Source organism: Malus sylvestris, chromosome 2, assembly GCF_916048215.2.
Source record: "Malus sylvestris chromosome 2, drMalSylv7.2, whole genome shotgun sequence".
Lineage (NCBI taxonomy): Eukaryota > Viridiplantae > Streptophyta > Magnoliopsida > Rosales > Rosaceae > Malus > Malus sylvestris.
This window is the reverse complement of record NC_062261.1, coordinates 3,142,712-3,159,725: the sequence shown is the minus strand read 5'-3', so window position 1 is coordinate 3,159,725 and position 17,014 is coordinate 3,142,712. Positions and strand designations below refer to the sequence as shown.

General features: G+C 40.1%; 1 protein-coding gene and 1 pseudogene across 2 annotated transcripts; one reads left to right on the top strand and one right to left on the bottom strand.

Annotated features, from left to right (window-relative positions):
- Positions 1–4,032: 4,032 nt before the first annotated feature.
- On the bottom strand, positions 4,033–5,050 carry LOC126593966 (uncharacterized; annotated as a pseudogene).
- Positions 5,051–9,084: 4,034 nt separating this feature from the next.
- LOC126593774 (ABC transporter G family member 32-like) lies at positions 9,085–16,933 on the top strand. Of its 2 annotated transcripts, none has more exons than XM_050259897.1 (24): positions 9,085–9,593; positions 9,924–10,044; positions 10,139–10,227; positions 10,438–10,522; positions 10,683–10,842; positions 10,919–10,995; positions 11,066–11,119; positions 11,447–11,537; positions 11,633–11,934; positions 12,023–12,304; positions 12,477–12,793; positions 12,876–13,036; positions 13,118–13,221; positions 13,404–13,560; positions 13,679–13,801; positions 13,919–13,993; positions 14,080–14,423; positions 14,517–14,807; positions 14,933–15,016; positions 15,111–15,244; positions 15,333–15,560; positions 15,685–15,856; positions 15,945–16,199; positions 16,377–16,933. In XM_050259897.1, exons 1-24 carry the CDS (start codon positions 9,319–9,321, stop codon positions 16,647–16,649), a joined length of 4,254 nt encoding a protein of 1,417 aa, XP_050115854.1. In that variant the 5' UTR covers positions 9,085–9,318; the 3' UTR covers positions 16,650–16,933. The 2 variants fall into 2 exon arrangements, with proteins under 2 accessions (XP_050115854.1, XP_050115847.1); XM_050259890.1 differs by having other exon boundaries at positions 9,087–9,593; positions 13,902–13,993; positions 14,091–14,423.
- The last annotated feature ends 81 nt before the right edge of the window (positions 16,934–17,014 follow it).

Genomic DNA, 17,014 nt, shown 5'->3' with positions numbered 1-17,014 from the left:
AAGAGAAGGCACCGGAGGGGGATCATTCGGAGCCTCAGTACTGGACAGAACCCTAGAAGGAGGAGGCATCAGAGGTTGATCATTTGGAGCTTCATTACGCGGTACAGCCCCAGAAGACGAAGGCAATAAATGCCTTTGGAACAAACCCACAAATCTCTGATGATCAAGTAAAACCTGACCATCAGATTCCTTCATCTGGTCCAGCTTCCTCTTCATGTTTGTAGCATAGTCATGTGCGAGACGGTGCAACTGTTTATTCTCATGCTTGAGCCCTCTAATCTCCTGTTTGAGACTCATCACTTCAGCCGCCAATGATTCAACTTGGCGGGTTCGAGCAAATAGGCGTTGGGCCATATTAGACACAGAACCTGCACACTGAACACTGAGAGCCAGAGAATCCTTAACAGCTAACTCATCAGATCGTTTGGAAAGTAGTCTGTTATCTTTGGGAGTGAGAAGGTTCCTGGCCACCACCGCAGCGGTCATATCATTCTTCATAACGGAATCCCCAACGGTAAGAGGACCAGTAGGGGAGACGAAGGATGGGCGCCATATGTTGTCTGGAGAAGGCGGGGCTGCCTCTTCAACAAGGTTCAAGTCAAAACGACGGTCGGAAGGGCCAGACATTTTCAAAGGTGTTGAAGAGAGAAGAGGTCGAACAAATCAAGATCTTAGAAGTGTAAGAATGGAGCTTCTACTGGTGGAGATTCAAGTGTGCTTTGGAACTTAATGCCAGCCCCTATAAAAATCTGTACTCGACGGAGCTTCAGAAATCGAAGAGGCGCCTGCTCAGAAATCGAAGAGGCGTTTGCTTTCTCAAAAGCTGGGCTGCTCAGAGACCACGAGGGTCGATCTCAGAAATCGAAGAGGCGTCTGCTTTCTCAAAAGTTGGGCTGCTCAAAGACCACGAAGGCCGATCTCAGAAATCGAAGAGGCGCTTGCTTTCTCAAAAGTTGGGCTGCTCAGAGACCACGAGGGCCGATCTCAGAAATCGAAGAGGCACCTACTTTTCCAGCCTTGGCAGCACCTGTCACACGCACACTCAGCTTTGCGGAAATTATGGGCATTCTGTCGAAGACTTCTGGTGAAGTAGAAAGCACATGAGTCTTACTGTTCAATCACCCACTTCCCACACGCAATAGTAGCTCATGTGTATCACAGATAACTTTGCCAAAGTTCCCTGCCAAAGTTGAGCACGTGAAGCTTGCAGCTTCCACTACATCGCTCTGACCAAGACGGGTAAAAGAATAGCAAAGAAACAGCACTAACAAAGTTTAGACACATAAATTTTGAAGGTCTAGCTACCCCATATTATTACCCACAAGGGTAAAGGAACAGTATCACTGCTGGATAATTGGAAAGTCCCTGTGTGTCAACCTCTGTGCTTCGTGGCAAGGTAGACTAGCAAACATGCCCAACCTTTACTCACATTCGAGAAAACACTCCCAACAAGATTGCTTGCTCCAAAATCGAAGAGGCACCGTCCTCCGAATCTCGAGAGCCAGACTCCCAACATGACTACTTTCTCAAAAATCGAAGAGAGGGTAAAGGAACAGTACCATTGCTGGATAATTGGAAAGTCCCTGTATGTCAACCTCTGTGCTTCGTGGCAAGGTAGACTAGCAAACATGCCCAACCTTTACTCACATTCGAGAAAACACTCCCAACAAGATTGCTTGCTCCAAAATCGAAGAGGCACCGCCCTCCGAATCTCGAGAGCCAGACTCCCAACATGATTACTTTCCCAAAAATCGAAGAGACACCGCTCTCCGAATCTCGAGAGCCAGACCCCCAGAATGATTGCTTTCTCAAAAATCGAAGAGACATCGTTCTCCGAATCTCGAGAGCCAGATCCCTGATAGGATTGCTTGTTCGAAAACCGAAGAGGCAACACTTTCCCAACTACAAGAGCCGGATCTCCTTGGATAAAGCTGTCTGTAATCTTCACACGCAACATCAGCTTTCCACATACCACAGACCACTTTTTCAAAGTGCTCTGACAGGGTAAAGGAATAGCATTATTACTTGTTGTTAAGGAGACTCCTATATATGTCAACCTCCATCCCCAACGGACAGACAGACCTGCAAAAATGCTCAACCCTTCCTCATATATGAGAGGGCACTCTCAACGAAGCCTTTCGAAATATTCAGCTTTCTTTCCCCCCGATAATACCTCTGCAAACAAGTTATACTAGAGCAAGAATATCTCATATCATCAGGGTTAAAAGCAAGAGTATCCCATATCATGCTTTTTCCCTGTCTTTTCCTTTGGCCTTGTTCTTACCTGCAAGACAAGGAGAAAGAGAGCAATCAGTCAGCACTTGGAATCAAGCTTCCAGCCAGGAACTGACTGCCTGGAACTTACTTACCTGGCATTGCTCTCGAGTACTCATCTTCAACATCTTATGCTTCCAGGGAAGATACCGCATCTGCCTGAGGAACAGATAGGGCAAGTGAGAAGGATACAAGGAAGCATGTGGAGACAAGCGTAACAGCACACGTGCCGATACATCCATTACTCTGTCAAAGCAAAAGTATCCCATATCAGTAGGGTCGAACGTACTCTAGATTTGATGGACTTGTTTTGACCCTCAAATTCTTCAGTCGGCCTTATACTCTGGAGGAAACCAGAAAACCCTACAGCTCAGTTCAAGAATAAGCCTGTGGAAAGTTACTTCTTCAAAAGCAAAAGTATCCCATATCATATCTTCTCATTTTTCTTCTCTTTATCCTTCATGCTGCCTGCAAGATAGGGAGAATGTGAACAATCAGCCGGAGTTCTGATTGCTTACCTTGTCTGTCACCTCTTTCAGCAAATCCCCTAGCTCGGCAACTTGAGGGACTCCTACTACATGGTTTGTATCGCGCTTGACCAAGCCTGAAACTACAAGTAAGCTTCAAGTGAAATTGATACATTACCTTGTGCATCTCCACCAGTTAAAGATACCACCCCTGGATGGAGAAAGAGTACTTCCAGAGAAGATGCCACATCTACCTATGAGACAGATAAGGCAAGTCAAGACGATACCACATTCCGATACTTAGAAGTTTCGTGATTACGAGATCATTCTCCCACAATATTTCCTAATGTCATTTGTACTAAATCATTCACCTGTACTCACTAAAGGAAAGCTTGAACCTATGTACTTGTGTAAACCCTTCACAATTAATGAGAACTCCTCTATTCCGTGGACGTAGCCAATCTGGGTGAACCACGTACATCTTGTGTTTGCTTTCCTATCTATATCCATTTATATACTTATCCACACTAATGATCGGAGCAATCTAGCGAAGATCACAAAAAGCGACCGTTTTCGCTACCTAGGATATATCGTGCAAGAGAACGGAGAATTAGAGAGAGATCTCAACCATAGAATAGAAGTTGGATAGATGAAGTGTAAGAGTGCATCCGGCAGGTTGTGTGACCGTCGTAGGCCACTGAAGCTCAAGGGAAAATTTTATAGGACGGCAATAAGGCCAGCGATGTTGTATGGCACAGAATGTTGGGCGGTGAAGCATCAACACGTACACAAAATGGGTGTGGCGGAGACGAGGATACTTCGTGGGATGTGTGGGCACACAAGAAATGATAAGATTGGAAATGAGGATATTCGAGGTAAAGTAGGAGTGGCCGAAATTGAAGGAAAGATGAGAGAAAATCGGTTCCGGTGATTTGGACATGTGCAAAGAAGGCCTACTGACGCTCCGGTTCGAAGATGTGACTACGGGACAGAGGTTCAGGGCCAAAGGAGTAGAGGAAGACCTAGGAAAACTTTGGAAGAGACTCTAAGAAAAGACTTAGAGTACTTGGTTCTAACGGAGGACATGACACAAAACCGAGCGCAATGGCGTTCTAGGATTCATATAGCCGACCCCACTTAGTGGAAAAAGGCTTTGTTGTTGTTGTTGTTGTTGTATCCTCTTGCTTTCAATTGAAGGTTCTGCTGCCTTCCAAATGATCTAACCTCAGTATTTCTGGCAATAGCCCACTACTCCTGGAGCTAACATCAGAGTAATGTGCCAATGATTGTATCATGGTAACAGCAACTTGTCCTGTTGAGGAAACCGACTTTTAGCTGCCCCAACTTGCAACTTCTCAAATGAATACTTTTTATTCATCTGCCATTGATTGAAGTTCATATTGAGTTTAGAGAGACACCTAAAACTTCTTATGAAATTCATACTGAGTTTCATGAAAATACACTTACATCAATTAAAAATTTGTTGTGGATTCGCTTCAAGATTGCATACACAAATACGAAGCACAGTGTTCATTACTAAGTTCTAAGAAAGTGTTAGTTTCTTAATATGGTATTATCCCATTTGCCGTTGTTTTCCATAATCTAACCCAATTTCATAATAAACTGAACATATTCAAAATTCCAAAAAGTGATCAATCAAAGAAATCTCTAACTTATTTACATGTATAACACAAGCTGAGCATTGAGCAAGCAATCATCAAGTAGCAGTAAGTACCTTAGTTCCAGGAACGACGCTTCTGTGAGCCCACATTGTTCTTTCTCTTCATCTATTTTCTCAGCAACCAAACAGAAAACGAGAAAAATTAACGAGAAATACAGAGAGGTGTGATTTACCTGGAGGACCTTGGAGCCGAGGAGGTGAGACGACTTTTGGAGCGTATGCGGGTCGGGCAAGGACCTAGCGGAGATAGATTTGAGGACCATGTTGGTGAGCTCGGCTTCCACTGAATTCACCACCGTACGCTTGTCGTCGGACAAGGCGGAGTGGATCAGGATCATCGCCTCCACTTGTTCGTGGTCGCGAAGCACCATCCTCTGGTTCTTAAGGTTTCGATTGCGCCGTCGGAAGCGGCGCCGGAACTCCCTCCATTTTTCAGCGCCTGTTTGCCGCGGCATTGAAACGGCATCGTCCAGGGTATTGGTTCGCCTTTTGTGAGAATGAGGGCCAGCGGGCCAAAATTAAAGCCTAAAATGTAATGGACAACCGACAGGGTCAGGCCCATGTGTGGCCTTAAAGGTGATATGTTTAATGGGCCGAAATCATGGATTATTAGGGCCGAATGCCTATAGGATGAGAGGTCTTAAGCTTAAATTTCATGAATGATAGGTTCGACTTTTAGAATGAAAAGGTAAAAATTTAGGTTGAACTAAATTAAATTATAATTAGCTTGGTTTGGTTCAGTTCGAATTAACGTATTAAGAAACTATTAAACCAAAACCTATCTTAACGATGTTGCTACATTGATTGGGGTATTGTTTAAGACTTGAATTGAATCAAATTGAACCACGCTTATCTCTACAAAGTGAACTCCACCTGTTAAATCACTTATTATTGATAATTGACATTTAAATTTACAATCTAAAATTGTAATTCATTTAGAGTATCATCTTCACATTCATATTGTTTATATCTACTAGTTCTCCTTTATTTTGTTTAATATAAAAGAATATAACAAACTTAAAGAGTGCATGTGCATTAATTACTCCGTCCTTGTGTACATTCGCGTCATAAAATTCTGGTTCAACCTATAAACTGTATATAATGTGGATTAGTTGTGGGACCCACTCCACATTGAATTTCAACTATCTGAACCGTTTATTTTGTAAGTCTTGATTCATAGATCATCCTTACAAAAATTCAATTCAATATGAAACCATTTAACTATTTAATTATCACGATGAAATTTCATTGTTTATTATAGAACAAAGTGTTCGTTAATTTATTTGAACTCATTTAGATATTTGAAGTATATTCGATTTGGCTATATTTTGTAAGGATGATCTATGAGGTACAACTTGAATAATAGACGGTTTGGATCGTTGAAATTCGATGTAATATGTACCTCACAACTAATCCCTATTTTAAAAAATAAAAAATAAAAATAAGGATCTCTTCACTTAAAGGCCTCATACACACACACACATCCTTGTACATGGTTTGCTAATTCTTATGATTGATCACGAATATTGTTAATAGTCGCTCACCATTCACCAATGTGAACTACTCTCCACCAACTAGTACACAACGAGGGAAGTCCTTGATGCAATATTGCCCGTTAAGATTCAAGAGAGGTGAGGAAGTTTGGTTTTCTTGATGTAATAATTAAACAACTCACAGAGTCACGAGTCTATGTGCCATGCACATCTCAACCTTGCATATTTCAAACTTCAGACATATGGTTTTGTATGTATGATCACATTGTTCCATAAACATGCTCAATTATGTAAATGCCTTAGCATCTTGGTCAATTTTATTGAAACTTTAAACAATATTTTCGTCAAGGTGTGCACATCAAAAACATATAGCAATAAATTCCACCACTAATTTGGTGGATTAGAAGGACAATATTAGGAACGAAGATATCTGAGATAAAGTGTGAATAACTGCAATTGAAGATAGATGAAAGAAAATCGGTTAAAATGGTTAGACATGTGAACCGAAGACCTACAAATTCTCATGTTAGAGAATGCACTTTTGACACATAGGTTTAGGGTAATAGGGGTAAATGATGACTTGACGCAAAATTGAGCACAATGATGTTCCAGGATTCATACCATTAACCTGCGTAGTGGGACAAAGTTTTATTGTTGTATTTGAAGGATTGGAAGGAATTATTGAGCTTTTGCAACTACATATGAACCAGCAGTGGTGGTGTTACATATTTTCAATGCTGGGCCTTGGGCATTTAGTTTTCCCATTAATATCCCAACGCCATTGCCAACAAGTAAAGGGCAAAGGAACAATAATAATATGTAGTTGGCAGGGAAATGTTTTCCAATTTCCGTTGTCTGAATAGTTTTTTTTTTCTTTTCCTTTGACTTGTCACTTGTTCTTTCTCCATATAAACCAAATTCTCGTCCGTAACGGAGGCAGAATTTAAATCCCACCTGTCTTTTTTGCTTTTTGATCACCTAACTCTTACCATAGATTTCTTCCTTGTTAAATCATGTGTCGTCAATATGAATGAGTATATTTATCAACCTTTAAGTAATAAACCAGTCATCAACTTTCATGTCCTTTAGTTTTTAAAATTTTGTCTATAAATTTTGTCTCCTTGACATTACCCTTTGTCATATACGTGTAGTGTCGAAGACAACTTCCTAGCTTGACTATAAAAGTTATGACATTTTCTCTCTACGTTATATATTTTACTTTTTTGAGAGCTCGGAAGACTTATAAAGATATTTCAGCCTTCCCTTAACTATTATCATGTAATTCACCAGAGCCAGAGATTAAACCCAAAACGTGTCATATGGAATATGAGTCTGTAATTCGTCTTCTACCACTGAATCATTCCGTGGTGGTTCTAGATTTTGGTTTGAGTAGGTCAAATATTTTCTGACCATCGATGGCAGAAATTGCAATATTTTTGGTACATGAAAACGACTAGGGTTTGAAAGTCCACAATTTTCATACGATATAGAGAAGACAACAAGACAATTTAACAGAAGCTATTCTGATGAAAATGTCACTTTCAGTGGGGTTAAGAACTGCCATGCCATATTGATGAAATGAAGTTCTCATGCTACCAAAAAATATACAAATTAAGAAATTGCATTTACCCTCCATTTATCATAGTAACCATATGATCAAATACAATTCTGACCTGAAACATACAAAAGTTTATATGTTCTGTCGTTCACATACGGAATTGCAGGTGATGGTCTAGACTGTTCTTATCTTACAATGCGTTAACAATTAGGATTGTAGGCGATTGACCAAAGCATTCCTAACCAATAATGCATCAATGATGAAGAATTTTGGAATACCAGAGCAGCCATGACCCACAATGCATCAATTGTTAGAAATTTTGGATATCAACGATGAGGAATTGTAGATAATAATCATCAAATATCTTACCTATCATCCATCGACAATAGGCGACTAACAGGATTAGCTATGACTTATTATGAATCAACGATTATAAATTATGAGCAACTGACAGGGTCAACCTCAACTAAGAACTGTGGAGAATTAGAATGCATCAACAGTTAGAAATAACGAGAACTAACATTGGGAGAGAACACACGAGTATAGCGTGGCAATGGAAAAGCTTCCACAAAATAGGCAATGCCTCACCTTTGCGACGAAATGGTGGATAATGGATAAATGCTTCGGTTTAAAGACATGCCGTTTTTGAACTCCGAATCACCCCAACAGGGTGGTAAATCAGTAAAATCACACCTTTCCAACCGTTTCATTTAAATTCCCACGAAAATAACCCACACGCGCCAGACCTATCAACAAAACCAACGGTCCTTTCACACTTCACAGTGGGAATGTTGGAAATTTGATTTTTAGTGGGCTCAAAAATATGTTTGATTCTTTAATTTATAAAATATGCTATTTTTGTATGTGAAAATACTTAATAGGTCTTGGTCTTGTAAATTGAGAACTTCTTAGAATTTTGCGCTTGAAGTTGATATGCTGAGAGATTCCTATCACTTAATTTAAATCATGCGGTCCCTATTAGCTTATTTCACTGATACATCTCACACAAAAATAAGTCCTTAAACCGTCCATATGTCATATGTCTTGACATCGAAATGCGTGCAGAATCAACACGTGACGTTAGGAAGTACCTATTCAACTATTACGCCTCGCTTCCGAGTCATAATTTAATTACTCAAATTGTTTATCTACCTTTAGTTGCCACTCTCAAGTACGTCTTAAGCTTTTCTCGAGCGCTTGTCGAGTCATTTTTATTGTCTTGAGTGTCATATTTACTTCTTTTTATATTATTTGAGAGGTGTTGAAAGGGCTCGAGTTGTTTTTGAAGGGTCTCGATCAATAGTACCATAGAACAGAGTTTTCTTATTTCGTATGTGAAAAAGAAAACAAGGGTATCAATTATTTTGAGCCTCTAAAAATAGATAAATTTGAAACTTCCCCTTTTCACGATTAAGTCCAGCCGTTGGATGAGATAGAAGCTTCATCCGTGGAGCGAATAGAATTGATTTAAACAGCCGCGCGAGTCGACGTTTGAAAGAGGCCTCCGGCTTATTGTCTTTCCCGCGGCCATTAAATGAAACCCTCTCTTTGTTGTCCTGCACAAAATCTGAAAAATTTTAACGGTCATTTTAGAGAGAGAAAGTAGAAGCTGTCTCTCTCTCATCCGTCACAACAAACAACAAGACTTACTTATTTACACAGAAAAATTAAATGCAGAGCTCCAACCACCATTTCCAGCAATCAAACATGTCCATCTCACATTCACACTCCACTTTTAATTAGCCTCTCTCTCTCTCTCTCTCTCTCTCTCTCTCTCTCTCTCTCCCTCTTCAGCCTAAGCCTGTGCATTTTTCTGTGGCTAGGGAGAGCTTTTGGGGATTTCAGATGTGGAACTCGGCGGAGAACGTGTTCGCGAGATCGGGGTCGTTTCGGGAGGAAGGGGACGATGAGGAGGCGCTGCGGTGGGCCGCGCTGGAGCGGCTCCCGACCTACGCCCGTGTACGGCGCGGCATTTTCAGAAACGTCGTCGGAGACACCATGGAGATCGACGTCAGCGAGCTCGAGGCTAAGGAGCAGAAGCTCCTTCTCGACCGGCTTGTTAGCTCTGCCGACGACGACCCCGAGCAATTTTTCGATCGCATGCGCCGAAGATTTGACGCGTAATCCTCTTCAATTTTACTAGATACTTTGATTGACACTGTTTGGCTGCTGAGAAAATCATTGATTTCAGTATAACAATGCCTAATTATTTTCTCAGCAACCAAACGGAGGGTTTTCTTTTTGTTCTTTCCAATTTCGAAACTTTTCTCTTGTGCTTAATTCGAGTCTGTTTGGCTGCTGAGAAAATGTCGGCAGAGACTGCGAGTACTGAAGTTTCTGTTTTCTCTCGTTCTCTCAGCAACCAAACAGATTTTCATTTTGTCCTTTTCAATTCCGGAACTTTTCTGTTGTGCTTAATTTGTTTTGGTGTTCTTTATTTGAGTGTGCAGAGTAGCATTGAATTTTCCGAAGATCGAGGTCCGATTTCAGAACTTGAAGGTTGAAGCTTTCGTCCACGTCGGAAGCAGAGCGCTGCCGACTATTCCCAATTTTGTTTTTAATATGGCGGAGGTATGAACTCATTCAAATTCTCCCTTTAATTTTCTTAAATTACATAATTGTCTGAAAAATTTGTAATCTTTGCATTTTTCGGATGGCCTTTTAGGCCCTTTTTAGGCAATTGCGAATATACAGGGGGCAGAGAAGCAAGTTAACGATTTTAGACAACATTAGCGGGATTGTAAGACCTTCAAGGTAAGTTTTTTAAGCTTCAGTCAGTACTCGGTTACTGAATTTCCAGTCCAGTGTTTACGAGAAGGACTTGGTTATATTCAGATGCCATTGTGGGGGTATTTCAAGTCAATTTCTCGCCTGTAGTGTTTGACTGACTTGGTATACCGCCAAAGTGACATCAGAATGTCTCTGTGTTTACACGCCTAAGAAGCCGTTGGTCTTGTCTTCTAGATTGACATTACTATTGGGTCCACCAAGCTCCGGAAAGACCACGCTACTTTTGGCTCTTGCCGGGCGCCTGGGAACCGGTTTGCAGGTAATTCTGTTACTTTTGAGTTTTCATGGAGTCATGAATTCTTATCCTATTTCATGTTGTGAAATTACCGCATTTTTCAGATTTAATGACAGATTTTCTACTAGTTTCTCGCCCCATTTGACATTTCCTTCTGCTCATTTGTACTTTGATTATTTTGAAGATGTCAGGGAACGTCACGTATAACGGACATGGATTAAGCGAGTTTGTCCCTCAGCGGACATCTGCTTATGTCAGCCAACAGGATTGGCACGTAGCAGAGATGACTGTAAGGGAAACTCTTGAGTTTGCCGGACGATGTCAAGGTGTTGGAACCAAATATGGTAAGCTTTGCGAGGTCACGTGTTTGTGTATGTATCGTTCTTGTTTATATGCTGACATGAATACTTGTCATCATAGATATGTTAGTAGAACTTGCAAGAAGAGAGAAGTGCGCTGGGATAATACCCGATGAAGATCTTGATATATTCATGAAGGTACTTGCAGTTGTTAGATATGTCAATTCCATTGTATATGAAATGATTGCTGACACAATTTCTTTTCCAGTCATTAGCTCTTGGGGGGAAGGAGACAAGCCTTGTGGTGGAGTACATCATGAAGGTACTTGTTTGATGCATGTCATTTCCGAATACATATAGTCTGTCCGGTTATTTTCATTTTAAGAATGAAAATATTTTGTGGTTATATTCTCCCAAAAGCGGAAATGTCTTGTTTCAACAACATTCTGGACCACATTGTTAAAGCGGGCAAATTGTGATTTGAAGTTCAAACGGAAGGAGAAGAGATTATGGAAAATTTGTTTTAGTAGAGATATTAGATTAGGTTTTTTCATTTATCCCTTGTTTGGATTTCATTGTCGTGTATAGTATGTCATAATCTAGTTTTATTCTTGGATTATCTTTTGATACTAAAATATGTTTGACAAAGATTTTAGGGTTGGACATATGTGCTGATACATTGGTTGGAGATGAAATGCTCAAGGGAATCTCAGGGGGGCAAAAGAAGCGGCTTACTACAGGTGCATACTTTGTTTTTTAATTTTTGACGAGGGAGGAAGTTCTTGTGCACTAGCAAGGTAAAACTGTTTGCTAATAACTCCACTATGATTTCCAGGGGAATTATTAGTAGGTCCAGCGAGAGTTCTGTTCATGGATGAAATATCAACTGGTCTTGACAGTTCTACTACTTATCAAATCATCAAATATCTAAGGCATTCAACTCGAGCACTTGATGCAACTACTGTCATATCTTTGCTTCAACCTGCTCCAGAGACCTATGAATTGTTTGATGATGTAATACTTTTGTGTGAGGGCCAGATTGTGTATCAGGGACCCCGCGAAACTGCTCTTGATTTCTTTTCATATATGGGATTTAGATGTCCACTGAGAAAGAATGTGGCAGACTTCTTGCAAGAAGTAAGTTATATATAGAAATCTTGAGTTGTAGTTGTGAATTTGCATTCAGTTACATGGAATGGTTGACAATTGTTTTCCTTGTACGCAGGTTATATCAAAGAAGGACCAAGAGCAGTACTGGTCCAATCCTGATCTCCCGTACCGCTATGTTCCACCGGCAAAGTTTGTTGATGCTTATCGTTTATTTCAAGCTGGGAAGACTTTGTCTGAAGAACTAGATGTTCCTTTTGATAAACGCTATAACCATCCTGCAGCTTTAGCTACTTCTCTCTATGGCGTGAAGAGGTGTGAGCTTCTCAAAACAAGCTATAACTGGCAACTTCTTCTAATGAAGCGAAATGCATTTATCTACATTTTCAAGTTCATTCAGGTACCAGTTCACTTCTGAGTTAGCTTGTAGAATACCTTAGTATCTTTTTTTCCCTTATCCCAATCATCTGTAAGATGAAATTGTTACATTGTGCCACAATGAGTATCTTTTTTTTCCGGTTTCTTTTTGCTATCTGGTGTTGATTTCCCAAGTAATATGTTCTGTCTTCCAGCTTCTTTTTGTTGCTATGGTCACAATGAGTGTTTTTTTCCGGTCAACATTGCACCACAATACAATTGATGATGGAGGCCTATATCTCGGCGCACTATACTTTTCCATGGTTATTATTCTTTTCAATGGCTTCATGGAGGTGTCAATGTTGGTTGCCAAGCTTCCGGTACTTTACAAGCATAGGGACTTGCATTTCTACCCTAGCTGGGTCTATACCATTCCGTCCTGGGCCTTAAGTGTTCCAAATTCATTCATAGAGTCTGGTTTCTGGGTGGCAATCACATACTATGTCATTGGATTTGATCCTTCAATTACTAGGTAAATCATACGTTCCTTTGGATTTCTCCATGCATTCTGAAAGTTGGGATGAAATTCTTAGGTTAAATTGTTGAATATGCAGATTCTGTGGGCAGTTCTTGATATATTTCTTGCTACACCAGATGTCAATAGCTCTCTTCCGTCTTATGGGATCCTTGGGTCGAAATATGATAGTTGCCAACACTTTTGGATCTTTTGCTATGTTAGTTGTTATGGCTCTTGGAGGATACATCATCTCAAAAGGTAAACTAACATTTTGTCAATGCCTATATGTTTCCAATTTGAGTTTATAATTTTACTAATGTCTTTATTTGATTGCAACAGATCGCATACCAAAGTGGTGGATATGGGGTTTCTGGTTTTCTCCCTTGATGTATGCTCAAAATGCAGCTTCCGTAAATGAATTCCTTGGACATAAATGGGATAAGGTAACCTTCCAATTCACTGTATATTCAATTTTGATTAATGGATTATAATTTTTTATTAATTTTGCTAAATCGTGTAAATATTAACAAAATTCCACACTGTATAGAAGATACATATTTTATCAAGCTAGTCTCTGGGATTCTAATTTGGAACTTCTAATTAGTATTTTCTGTTATTTATGCAGAGAATTGGAAACGAGACCATTCCATTAGGCGAGGCATTGCTAAAAGCACGCAGTTTGTTTCCACAGAGCTACTGGTTTTGGATTGGTGCTGGTGCTTTGCTTGGATATACAATTTTATTCAACGTGCTCTTCACATTCTTCCTAGCTTACCTTAACCGTAAGTCATTTCTGCTCGGAAGAATACCCTAATATTTGTTTTCTCTTTAGTGCTACATGCAGCCAAACAAACTCAAAGAAAGAAAGCTAATTGAGTTAATTTATGGTATATACAATAGCCTTGGGGAAACGACAAGCAGTAGTCACCAAGGAAGAGCTTCAAGAGAGAGAAAGGAGAAGAAAAGGAGAAGCTGTTGTTATTGAGCTGAGACAGTACTTGCAGCATTCAGAGTCATTAAATGGTTTGTAAAGAAGTTCGGAAATTGAATGTTTTAGAACAACTCTTTTCAATTAACTATGGATCAGTCTAATTTCCAAAATTCTTGTTCATATCCTGTGCAGCAAAATATTTTAAGCAGAGAGGAATGGTGCTCCCATTTCAACAACTTTCCATGTCTTTCAGCAATATCAATTACTACGTCGATGTCCCTCTGGTGAGAATTTAACACTACTCACTTGCGCCATCTATTCTCGGAAACATGTTGACTATATATATATATATAATAGTTTCTGATCCAAGTACGGCTGCAGGAATTGAAGCAGCAGGGCATTCAAGAAGAGAAATTGCAGCTGTTGAGTAATGTCACTGGAGCATTTAGGCCTGGGGTGCTTACAGCATTGGTTGGAGTAAGTGGTGCAGGGAAAACCACCCTCATGGATGTATTAGCTGGTCGAAAAACTGGTGGGACGATAGAAGGGAGCATTCATATATCTGGTTATCCAAAAAGACAAGAAACTTTTGCGAGAATTTCTGGTTACTGTGAGCAGTCTGATATTCATTCCCCCTGCTTGACTGTCCTGGAATCGCTTCTCTTCTCTGTTTGGCTTCGGTTACCATCAGATGTTGAGTTGGAGATACAAAGGGTATGCACATAAAATTATTTACTGTTTATGTATGTCTTCATTATAAGATCAATTAATCCATCATTTTAATAATTTTTAAAAAAATACATTCAGGCTTTTGTAGAAGAGGTGATGGAACTAGTGGAGCTCACTCCTTTAAGTGGGGCGTTGGTTGGTCTACCGGGGGTGGATGGTTTGTCTACAGAACAAAGAAAAAGGCTAACGATAGCTGTTGAGCTGGTTGCCAACCCCTCAATAGTTTTCATGGATGAACCAACATCAGGGTTGGATGCACGTTCTGCAGCTATTGTGATGAGGACTGTGAGGAATATCGTCAATACTGGACGTACTATTGTATGCACAATCCACCAGCCTAGCATAGACATCTTTGAATCCTTTGATGAGGTACTTACACTCTCTCTCTCTCCCTCTCCCTCCCTCTCTCTCCCTCTCTCTCCATGTATATATATACCGAGAATAACGCTTTAGTATCTTGATTCATCCTGCTATAATCTTATCTATCATTGCAGCTCCTATTTCTGAAGCGTGGAGGAGAGCTCATATATGCTGGTCCACTTGGTCCCAAGTCTTGTGAACTCATCAAGTACTTTGAGGTCGGATCTTGCATGCCAGTATTTCTTTTATAAAGTTTGTGATTGCGAAATGGTCACAACTGTCAACTTACCATGTAAATATTTGCTTCTGCAGGCCGTCGAAGGAGTAGAAAAGATCAGGCCTGGATATAATCCTGCCACATGGATGCTTGATGTTACTTCTACAGTTGAAGAAAGTCGTCTAGGGGTGGATTTTGCAGAAGTTTACCGACGTTCTAACTTGTTTCGGTATGACCACTACATGAATCCTAGCTGTGTTGCTTGTACAGAGAACTATCTGCTTCTTTAGCTAACAACCTATATTCCTTTGTTTCAGACATAACAAAGAGTTGGTTGAAATCCTAAGCAAGCCAAGCTCCAATTCGAAAGAATTAAACTTTCCAACCAAGTACTCTCAATCATTTGTCGAACAATTTCTCACTTGTCTTTGGAAGCAAAATCTGTCTTACTGGCGGAACCCTCAGTACACTGCAGTTCGCTTCTTTTACACTGTCATCATCTCGTTGATGTTAGGAACAATTTGTTGGAGATTTGGAGCTAAGAGGTTTCCTTCTTTTTCTTAATCTTCTGATTTTATTGCAACTCTAATAGATTTTGAGCTATGATGACTAGTATCCATACCATTAGGTTCTATATACGACAGGAACTTACTTTCGTTCTGTTTACAGGGATACACAACAGGATTTATTAAATGCCATGGGATCCATGTATGCAGCAATCCTATTTAGCGGAATCACCAATGCCACTGCTGTTCAACCTGTTGTTTCTGTAGAACGTTTTGTTTCATATCGAGAGAGAGCTGCAGGGATGTACTCAGCTTTACCATTTGCATTTGCTCAGGTTTACCTTTGTTGTGTTATGCGACTCTTTTAAAGCACAATACCCTGGTATCCCGAAAAGTTATCTAATGCTTTGGTCATGCCTGCAGGTGGTGATAGAGCTCCCTTATGTGTTTGCACAAGCAATTTTCTACTGCACAATTTTTTACTCCACGGCCTCATTTGAGTGGACTGCTTTGAAGTTTCTTTGGTACATATTCTTTATGTACTTCACAATGCTGTACTTCACCTTCTACGGAATGATGACAACTGCTGTCACCCCAAATCATAACGTGGCCGCTGTAATTGCTGCTCCATTTTATATGCTGTGGAACCTCTTCAGCGGCTTTATGATTCCTCACAAGGTAACGAAAGTGACTGCTTTCTTTCTTCTCAGTTTGCTTAATTTGATCACTTGCATTCTGCGCTACATCTTGGATGTACAGTCCTAGTTTCAGACACGAAACTAGCACGAAAACCTGATTTACAGGTGAAAACACTGATTCATTGAGTTAGCTATCTAACACGTTGCACTTGTTCAGAGAATTCCAATATGGTGGAGATGGTATTACTGGGCAAACCCGGTTGCCTGGAGTCTGTACGGCCTCTTTGTTTCACAGTACGGCGAGGATGACAGTCTTTTGACACTAGCTGACGGAATCCATAAAATGCCTGTAAGGCAGTTACTCAAAGTAGGGTTTGGTTACAAGCATGATTTTCTGGGTGTAGCTGGCATTATGGTGGTCGGTTTCTGCGTGTTTTTCGCCTTTATTTTTGCCTTCGCAATAAAATCATTCAACTTCCAGAGAAGATGACATGTCTGATTTTTATACCACATTGCTTCAGTTCTGGGATTGTTACTTGTATTACAAGTATAGCAGCTTCTCCTGAAGAAACAGTTGAGGTATATAGCTACAAGATTTACATATATATATATATAGGACCAACTTATTTGTTTGTTTTAGATCGAGTGCAGATAACAGCCGGTGGACTGGCTGGAATTTTTCATTTGTAAACTAATTACTTGTTCCATACTTTCGGTTTGAACGCATTTCTTCAACTTAACGAATAAAATGCCATCGTCTTTTTTGTTTTCTAAGGTTCCGTTTGATAACTATTTTGTGTTTTTTATTGGCCTGTCAACCATACATGACTGACAATAAGAAAAAAAATGAAAAAA

What these genes read in the sequence shown, in the direction of transcription:
- LOC126593774 (XM_050259890.1), top strand. Translation starts at nt 9,319, where the DNA reads ATGTGGAACTCGGCGGAGAACGTGTTCGCGAGATCGGGGTCGTTTCGG. An exon ending in ACATTTTCAAGTTCATTCAG is followed by an intron (nt 12,305 to 12,476) that starts GTACCAGTTCAC and finishes TCTGTCTTCCAG; the next exon opens with CTTCTTTTTGTTGCTATGGT. An exon ending in TGGAGATTTGGAGCTAAGAG is followed by an intron (nt 15,561 to 15,684) that starts GTTTCCTTCTTT and finishes TTCTGTTTACAG; the next exon opens with GGATACACAACAGGATTTAT.